Raw genomic sequence first — 10,424 nt, forward strand, 5'->3', positions numbered from 1 at the left:
AACATTAGTCTTCACTGTGAGCACAGACACATGCAAGAACTGTCACAGAGCATGACTGCTCAGTTAATACAGCTTAAATCACAACCACGATCAGAGAAGTTTATTAATTCATTAATGAGAGATTGCTGGTAATACATGATCAGTGTTAGCATTACAGCAAGTGAACTACAATATTAGACAACTGCAACATATTAATGAATACCTCAAAGTCCTAAATGCTCTTTTATGATTAACCGTCCAAATTCTTAATTGCATTTACAGGCATTCATGTACATAAAGTACACAAGTGCATGTTTTCCTACACCTCCTGTTGGAGATGTGGGTATTCCAATTGTGTGTGTGTTTGTGCAGACCCCTACTACCTACTGAAATGTAAGTTGGCAAGAAAGCCCCACCATAAGGCCAGGTGTGCACAAAGTGATACACCTGTGCCCTCACCCCCATAGATGAGTGCAGGATAGTGACAGTATCAATGACAAGGCTGCTCAATCTGGCCTGAACAGAGTTGATGCCAACAAGGTGGCTTCAGGTAGAATCAAGCTGGATTTTGAATACTGCAGTTTCCAGTCCAAACTCTCTCCCTGCTATTGCAAATTTTCTTGCTGCTTTTATACTTCTTAATCACAGAATCACAGAGTGGCCAGGATTGGAAGGGACATCAAGGATCATGAATCTCCAACCCGCCTGCCACATGCAAGGCCACCAACCTCCACATTTAATACTAGACCAGGCTGCCCAGGGCCCCATCCAGTCTGGCCTTGAACACCTCCAGAGCTGGGGCATCCACAACCTCTCTGGGCAGCCTGTTCCAGCACCTCAACACTCTCTCTGTAAAGAACTTCCCCCTGACATCCAACCTAAGTCTTCCGTCCCTTAAGGTGACTTCTTTGTTTCAAAACTCTTTGTGAAGATTTTCTGTTGCTGTTGAATCAAATTAATGATCATCTTACTGTTTAGCATGTCCTTTTGGGAATGGGTGATAGTCTTCCTTTTTAATATGGTAGTTTGGGGCAAGCATCATTCAAGCAGTTTGTTGTGTTCAATCTATGTATACACACACTATCTAATTTTAAAATTGTGCGTTAGCAGATGTTGTTCTCCAAGTTGTTTGCTAAAGATGACCACTAAAAGCAATTAAATCTTCATTGCTGCTGGCATCAGTTTTAATTTTTTACTCAAACATTTGCAGGACAAAAAATTAACTTAGTTCTTCAGCCTACTTTGTATTTTTTCATGAACTTTTATTATAAACACAACAATAATCCTTTCTAATAAAAGCCCAGTGTGTTCCATAATAGGTGAACCATTAAAATTTGCATCTGTTCACTGTTACAGCTTTCATCCTAAGTTCACGAGCAACAACTGAGGCTTTCAGTCCCTGTGAACACTATATACTAGCGTTATCAAATATTTGTGACACTTGATATACTTGTTTTTCAAAGCATAGATGTTTGCATCTGCCTAGATCCTTTGTTTTCCATCATTTTGTCTGTTGTTTTTTGTTGTTTTTTTTTTTTTAATTTCTACAGAACAAGCAGAGATCATATGGTTGCTTAATCATCTAGGTGTCCATTTAACCAACAAGAACTCTGTTTGAGCTTCTCAGTAAGATGATACTTTTTGGCAGAGCTTTTATGCCAGCAGCATACAACTTCTGTCATCTCTAATGCTGGAAATTCATCCAACCTCAGCATTTTGTGTGGCAGTTCCAGTCACTTCTCCCTATTTCTTTACATAACGTAAAGGAAGTAGAAGTTAGTATGTTGAATGTGATATTCATTCAGTTTGATTTTAAGTGACAAAATCTTTAGCTATGCATTATCCAAGTTGTACAGAAATTCTGAGTGAGGTAGAAAGATTACTCACTTTCAAGGAAAAATCATAGAATCTTAGAATTCTCAGGTTGGAAAAGACCTTAAAGATCATAGAGTCCAAACACAGCCTAACCATAATACCCTAACTGACAAATCTCCGCTAAATCATGTCCCTGAGCACCACATTCGAACGGTTTTTGAACACATCCAGGGATGGTGACTCAACCACCTCCCTGGGGAGCCTATTTCAGTGCTTAACAAGCCTTTCTGTAAAGAACTGTTTCCTGACATCCAACCTAAACTTACTCTGGCACAACTTGAGGCCATTTCCCGTCATCCTATCAACTGTCACCAGTGAGAAGGGACCAACCCCGCTCTCACTGTAAGCAGCTTTCAGATGTTGGAAGAGAGCATTAAGGTCTCCCCTCAGCCTCCTTTTCCCCAAACTAAACAGCCCCAGTTAGTAGTAAAACTGCCCCCTAGGTAGTAAAACTACCTAGACTTTTGGGCATTCATATGGTATGTTGCCTACCAATGAAAACCATTCTACATTGTTTCAGCTTCAAAAAAAACCACTCCCACGTTTCATTTATCAAAGCAGAGACTTTATCATAGAGTCATAGAGTGGCTTGGATTGGAAGGAACCTTAAAGATCATCTAGTTTCAACTCCCAAAAGGAAAATGCGTAATAGATGGACAATCACTGATTACCCTCTTATTCAGTACTCTCTCAGTCATCAATATCCTTGGTCAGTTGACTGATCTGGAATGACAGTTGAATCATAGGGCTGTTATTTTGCAAGCTCCCTTACTGTGGTTTAGGTGAATTCAAAACCAGCAGAAGTAGTTTGTGTTAATTCACTTATAGGTTTTATTGTACAGATGCACATAAGACCCACAAAGATCCTGCTAGCTGTGTAATTGCTAACAATTAGCTAATTTTTCAAGGTGGATGTCTAGCAAACTCACCATTAACCTCAAACACATGAAAATTATTTCAGTTTTATTACTGTGTCAGTGGCCAAAAGCAGCATTTTACGTTTTTAGTATAATTCTGCAAATTATTCACCATCAGACATTCAGGCACATGTGATATCATATAAATTAGAATGTGGAATTAATATCTGTACCTAGTAGTAAATTAAGCAGTGTTGGTCCAAGCACTATAACGCAGTTACCAGTATGGTTACGTTCTTTGAAAGTTCTTTCACATTATTCTCACTTAGCACTTTCCAAGAGAATTAATGGATGCCATTGAGGAGTTTCTTTAGTCTAGAAGACTGTAGATTGGATGTGGCTCTAGCATTTACTATTACGTGTGTGTCTGGTCTCTGCTAGCTGGCCTCAATGTCAAAGGCTCTTGCACTCTTTAGCTAATTAGTATAAATGTAACCAGTGTCGCTGTCCTACAAAAAGTGACATCTGTGCATCTTCAGTAACAGATCTTCAACCAAAATTTCTGCAGTTCTGTTTTGACCACTGTGCTTGTAGAAGGTTGCTGTGTGTATTCAGATTCCTTAATTAAGGAATTTCCACAGTGTAATCCAGTATGCATACTCATAAATCTCAATGATTTTAGTATCATGCTCTGTGTGTAGCACTGTAGCACCATCTTGTGTGAGCTGCAAATGTGATTTCAGCATTTGTACTCAGGAACCTTCAAGTGTATCTGTAACAATTTCATTTAAAACAATTTAGATTTTGACAGTATGCTCTAAAAATCAATTACAGTGGAGTTTGAAAAAGTCAGACTTTCTCATGCATAGACTATAGCATCTATTGTAATACAGTATACTAAGTATCCACCAGAGATTATGTAAAGCTTCATTGTGGAGACGAGAACATGAAACAGCTCCCCCTTATAACACATGGCAGATTTTCATAATGCTGCATTCATTGAAGGTACTCCTTTGTTTGAATGCCCCATATAAATATGAGGTAGCAGATGTCACAATCTGAAGACAGTAAGTATGTATTATATGTGGTTTACACTATTAACATGCATAAATAAAGCACAGAGATTAAAATCTTGAGAAAAATGAGAAAGGGCTTCTAGGAAATATTATAAAATAGCTAACAGTAATAAACAGTAATAAAGCTTTTAAATGATAGTAGGTAGCAAATGGGGCAAGGACTTGAAAATCAACGTTCATAAAGAGTTGTGGTGCTTTCAGGTTCTGCATGTATGGAAGGATGCACATGTAGAGGCATTACTTTTAAAGCAGCTCTTGCATATCAGAAAAATGGAAAAATAGCTATGCTCTTTGCGTATACATTTGTAATCATCATCTTCTCCTTTCATTCTTTTTGAGTGAGGTTTGTATTTGGGATGGGGGTTTTTCCTTTATCTTTTGAATTGATAAAAGCAACCAGAAAAACAATTCTGGGGCTATTGATTATTGAGGGCAGACTGACCAAACAACATTTAGTGGTACATCTCTCATTATCTCTTCCAGCTCTGTACTTGAAATCTGTAGACTAAGAGGAGCATGGGTTTCTGCTTTTGCAGCAGAGTTTAGCCCACAAACATTACTTGCAGCTGCAGCTAATGCTGAATACCTTTAATTTTGCATGTTTGACCATTTATGCAGCCACCATGTCCATATAAAATATAAACATTGTGTCCTGAATTATTTCCACATAGCTGTGTAGAGGTCTTCATTATTTCCTCTTAACTAGTCTTCCATTGCACCCCCAGGGTACTTATTTTCACTTTGGGATATCATAAGGCCAGGGGCTAAAGTAAGTCAATATTAAACCAATGTGACTGCCTCCTACAGTTCATGCAGTTAAAGGAACTGAGAGTAAACAATTATTACCAAATTGAAGATGTTCACTTATACTATAGGTTCAATAGTATGAAAAGTTGAGAAATTGCCTAAAAATTTTAAAATGAACAGAGAGTGGATGGATGATAGATGACTTCCAAACTAGATCAGAAGTTTCATGACATGATTCCAGCACCAAGAACTGAAGGAGTTACAGGAGAATAAAAACCATTTGTATAACTGGTCTAAAATACCCCTGTGCAAGCCAAGTCACTTTCAGGACATCAAGCAATAATCCATTTGTGCTAGCATATTTTGTGGTTTTTTTACAACATGCTAGTTATATTAAAATCCTAAATACTGCAAACCCAGTGGAAGGAGAAGAGATGTGCTGTGAATATTTTGAATTTTACTATTCTGTATCCTGAATATTGATTAAAAAATTAAAATCCCTGCTTTAAGTTTTCACTTTTTGCCAAGAAACTGTCACAGGGAACGCATTCTAAAACTAAACAAAAACCTAAAGTTGTTTCAGGAATTATTTGAACTTTCTCCAACACAACACTTTTGTTCCCAATCTCTCTTTTTTCTGTATGAATCATACAGAGAAAACTGCTGATCTTTATTTAGTGCATAGTGCTATTTTATGGACAAAGTTGTGCTGATAGGCTGGAATCCAATTTTCCCTTACTAGGAAAAGGGGTAATCCTTTTTTTTTCACTTGCAGTTTATGCATTTTAGATAAATTATTCTGATATCTTTGTTACTGTTTTGTACTGCCTTTTATGAGTATTTTATTCAAGGATTTACTGTCCATGCAATTCAGTAATTTTTATTTGATTTGGTTTCTTTCACTGCAGGTAACTCCACAAGCCATCCAGTAGAAGTAACAGCACTTTATTCATTTGAAGGACAACAGCCAGGTGACTTGACTTTCAAAGCTGGGGACAAAATCATAGTCACAACCAAAACAGGCTCACAGTTTGATTGGTGGGAAGGAAGAATAGGAGGACAAACTGGCATCTTTCCAGCCAATTATGTTGCCATAAGTAATGACTAAATCGATAGAGAAAATGTTGAAGCAAAAATAAATTTACACTGAAACATGTATTTAAACTTTTCACATTTTAGCTAAATGAGGTTCTTGGTCAAGACTATTCCAGCGTAACATTGAAATACATTTAATGGCCTTAGCTTTCCCTTAAGCTTATTTCTTAAATAAATATTAGGTGATGGTCAATTTATGGTGAAGTTTCACTTTTGAGTCATGTTGCTGTATGAAAAGTACTCCCATTTGTTTCTAGTTTCAATTCTGTCATGCTGCATACTTTTATTTTTCAAATGAGGGAAAAGTTACAAACATTTTAAAACTAGATATGTCTCTTTCTGTAATAAATATTCTGAAATCTGCATCGAGTTATCTGAGTTGTAATTTTTCACTTTTGCTAAACATGCAGATACTTTTTGCAGGTATGGCATAGGAATTTACCTTTGCTTGGTATTAAAAGTACTTCCAGCGTTGCAGTTTTTCTTAGTAACTACTTCATGTGTAGTCTCCAGTGTTTGTCATTGTTAAACATGCAATTATCTTTCTTTCAAACAGCTCAGTATCAACTAAGCAGTTCAACTTCTCTAAAAACTTTTCCTATATTGCCCTCATCTTTGAAGAATTTAAGCGCTTCTAGAAGTTTGTTAAATAAAATGCATGAATAGTACCTGCCAGAAAAAGATACAGTCTTATGATGTCCATTGATTCCTATAGGAATTTGTTTTGCAGATGGGAAATGCAACAAAGAACATCCTTCTGGCTCACAAATGATCTTGTATAATTCTTCCTGCTTCTTCTCATTTAAGGTTGTTTGGTTTTTTTATATTTGATATTTGATCTTGTTATCTTTAAGGAAGCAGTAAGGTAGGGTAAATTATGAATAAATTATTGGTAAGAAGATATTTTTGTAGAATACATGTAATAGCAATGTATGTAGCACTGTAGCTCTCAGATTTCAACTTCTGAGTACAGGCCCCAGAGCTAGATTTCCATATGGAAAAAATCACACTGCAGTTATCCAGTATAAGCTGAAGCATCCAGTAGCAGAATTGTGCTGTAGTACTTCAGTAGTTATTTTAGAATGCTAGCTGTTTTTTCAGCCAGCATAGTTGCCTTTGTATAGGATTGTTACAGTTTGTTAGCTCAAGTGTCTGCTTCCATGAAACTCAGAATTTATGAACTTGCACATAAAAAGATTTTATGTGTATATTTTAGATATAAAATCTTATTGTTGTTTATGTAAATTCAGTTTCCTGGACTGACTGCTTCAGGAAAAATGAGGATTGTCTAATCTAAATGCTTGTGATAGTCTGTAGACTCTGGAGTATTGCACTAATTAATTACTAAATCCAATGTGAAAGGAAAATATTAAATGAGGAGTGTCTCTTATACTTCAAATTTTTTTTTTGTTCCTATAAATGCAATATAGGAGAGAATACTCAGTGATTAGCCTAATGCAAGGAATTATATTTATTGTCAAAAAGAAAACTCGAAGCAATACGAAACTGTATGGCCTGAGTCTATATGCCTTTGACATAAACTAGATCAGCCTGTGTCAGTGGGCTACAATTTAATGCCAAAAGTGCTTATAGTTACAGGCTTTACAGTAAAAAGCAGTCTTGCGTCATTTTCTAAACTAAGACATCTATAATGGACAAGTTGGTATATAGCAGGTTTTCTGCAGCGGGTTTTCTACAATAGGGGATACTTAATAATGAGTGCAGAGATTATGGCAGTGTATCTGCTGTGGTGTTGAGCAGGTCCAGTTCATCATCTTGTAACGTGTAAAGCAATGACTCTTATTGCTCAAGCACTGTTAATCAGACATCAGAAATTTCTCTGTATTACAGGTACCTTCCATACTGCAGACAGTCAGTCCAACTGAATCAGTCATCCTCAGTGATTTTCTCTTCTATTTCCCTTAATGTTGTGGGGGTCAGATGGCAGGTATTCTTACCATCAGGAATCCTGAAGAAAATCATCAGTATTGAGTACTAACATCTTGAAAAATGACTTACTTTATCTTTTAAAAGCTCTGTAAATTTCACAGTAGCTCTAACCTTGCTTATACAAATTCTGAAACCAGATTTTCACCAATTACATCAAACTTTATAGTCTTAAAACCATATTGCGTACATTTCTACCAATTCCATAAACAGCTTATGTCTATCTAATCATAAGGAGGAGGAAAAAAAAGATGTATGTAGCCTCAGCAGTAAACCTGTAACAGGATTGTCTGATCTTAAGGGAACTGAAGTATATCTTCCTATGTTGATTTGTTGCAGATACGTAGATCCACAGAACTTCTGAAATGTAGAACTATAGAATTTTCTTCAGTGTTTTCTGGATAGAGACAAAGCATCCATTTCTAAAAAACTTGGTCAGAACAATTTGAAGTCTTTTTTTTTTTTTCAGTAATCTAAATTTATCCAACACTTCAGTCCAAAAGTTCGTGGGAAACCATTTGCGAGTTTTTAATTGGTTCTTGCTCTCAATTGAGTTAGAAATATTGCAAATTAAAATTCTTGGGTTTTTCCCATGCCATAAGAAATGTAAGAAAATAAATAGCAAGCTGCAGTCTTCGGAAAGGGTTTTAGTTCATTTCACCCAAAATTAAGTGCAAATACTTGCCTAAATGTCAGAAGTGTATGAACTAGTGCATGCTAACTTTAATGCTGAATTCATATCCAAGTGTTCTTTTATATCTGCAATCCTTACTGTAATTCTTTCACTAGGTTTTATTTTTAACAGTAGAAATAATAATTTCTGTAGCTGTAAACTTCAGAGGAGTTCTGCCATCTGCCTCACTAAGATGAGTCTTGGAATCTGCCTTATAAAAACCTACTGACTTTGATTTCTTGTCAATGATTTTTGAACGTTGGCAAAATTCACCTTCCATTTAACCTTATGGAAAAGCCAAATTCTCTTTGCAGACTTTCTAGCCTTCATCTTGAGAATTTGTCTTATGCAAAAAATCTGCAAGAGCTTGAGAAAGAGTGCCAGGCACTGCCTAGATGAGATAAACACAGCTACCTACAACATGGAAGATCTACCTGCCTGAAGAACCAGGAATTAAGCCTAACCTTCCCATGACTTGCCTCTAAATGTTTGAGTAAAGCTAAAGAGTTAATTAGGTGGGGAGGAGGATGAGAAAAGAAAGAAAGACATAGATAGCTGGCTTTGGCAGCCTGCATTCTCACATCATTCTTGAAAATGAATGTTGTTCTGTAACATCAGGCATAGGCTCCTATAACAAACATGATTCGAATTCTGAGTTTCTGAACATACTGATTTCACAATATTTGCAAATATTTTTATGCCTTTGGTCATTTTTATTTTATTTTCCAAATGAAAATACTGGTCAGTTTTCCCCGAGAGCTTTATATCATTTTATACTTTTTTTTTTCTATTTAACATGTTATCTCTCCTAATAAATTCAGATGATGCTGTTGAGGGAGAGAAATAAAGCACCTGGATGCAAAGTTATTGTCACAAATTGACAGTTCCAGCTGTTTCAGGACATCTTTAATGAATTAATTATCAAATCTTTTCAGTAGATGCTATTCCTTAAGATTTTATTTCATACAGATATTTTGGGGCAAAATCAACTTTTCTTAAACAGAGACTATGGCTGTTAAAATACTGTTTTTAATTTGAGGTTTATATTCTGTGGTGGTCCTTTTTTCTGGAAACTCGTTCTGTCCCATTACCTTTTGAAACCTGTCTCAGGCTCTTACTTCCTCTGAGCTTGGTATTTACTTTAATGCGACTCTTGTATTTTCATGTTCCCAATTTTCTTCTTCCATATTTGATGTCAAAACTTAGGGCACAGCTTAGCCAGAAATTTGGAACACCTGTTGTTTATTCCAGGTTGGTTTTTTTTGTCAATCGTTAAGATTCTTACAGTGTGAACCAAGACAATCTGTTTTAAGATTTCTCAGCCTAAAATTGTACTTATAGTATCTTTTTGCATATCTGATTACATGCTTTTCAGGCTAAACCTTTGTCCCCTTGTGGCAGTGCTGAAAATACTTGGGCATGTGCCAGCTGATTTGAAATCATTTGGATTCTTCTGATAGCTTGAACTAGTCTTTAAACGTTAAACAGTTCTGCATTCTCTGAAAATCTCTGTTAGTTTGCTGACTTTACTGGGAGCCAGGCTGCTACTCAAATTACAGTGTAGTACAGATATTATTGATGTATTTATATGCTTCTGAGTACCATCCAAACAATATTTTCTCCATTTCCATCATGCACACAAGCCTGTGTCTTAATTTACCTTTCCATTAACTCACACTAGAAGAAAGCAGACCTATTTTGCATCAGTCCATGCTAATTATTTTCATCTATGTTATCATCTATGTCTTCTTCTGTTTAGTTAATGTTGTCATTTGAAAAGCTGTCTCAAACATCTCACATGTTCTAAGCCCATGTTCCAAGTTCTGAAGCGGTCCTGACCTTTGCAGATTTCTCTGTGATGTCCAGCATCTCTTCCTCTGTAGGCAGCTTGATGTATGGTCATGAATGAGACAGCTGAAGGAGACAGACTTCTCTTTTTGAAGACATCTAGTCACAATTGCTCTTTAGATAATGTTAAAATAATTTTCTAAATAAAACATAAAACCCTAAAGCTTTTCCTTTGTTATGTCCTCTCAGTGTTTGTAACATTATCTTGACTTGAGTAAAAGTCTATCATGATGTCAAGAATTTTACTCTTGTAGTAAGGCAATAAATTTCCAGGGAAAATGCTTCTGTGGAAAAGCATCCATTGCCACACTGCTGATAAATATTAAA

The 10,424-nt window shown here is 36.1% G+C and overlaps 1 protein-coding gene across 1 annotated transcript in view; it reads left to right on the forward strand.

The window, feature by feature from the left end:
• SH3YL1 (SH3 and SYLF domain containing 1) overlaps positions 1 to 5,972 on the forward strand; it is a 42,101-nt gene extending 36,129 nt beyond the window's left edge. Inside the window, exon 10 of the mRNA XM_042886588.1 lies at positions 5,443 to 5,972. Coding sequence (XP_042742522.1) covers positions 5,443 to 5,642 — 200 coding nt within the window. The 3' untranslated portion in view covers positions 5,643 to 5,972. The remainder of the gene's footprint in view (positions 1 to 5,442) is intronic.
• The last annotated feature ends 4,452 nt before the right edge of the window (positions 5,973 to 10,424 follow it).

The sequence above is a fragment of the Lagopus leucura genome, unplaced genomic scaffold (assembly GCF_019238085.1).
Source record: "Lagopus leucura isolate 7727_CA_CO unplaced genomic scaffold, USGS_WTPT01 Super-Scaffold_73, whole genome shotgun sequence".
Lineage (NCBI taxonomy): Eukaryota > Metazoa > Chordata > Aves > Galliformes > Phasianidae > Lagopus > Lagopus leucura.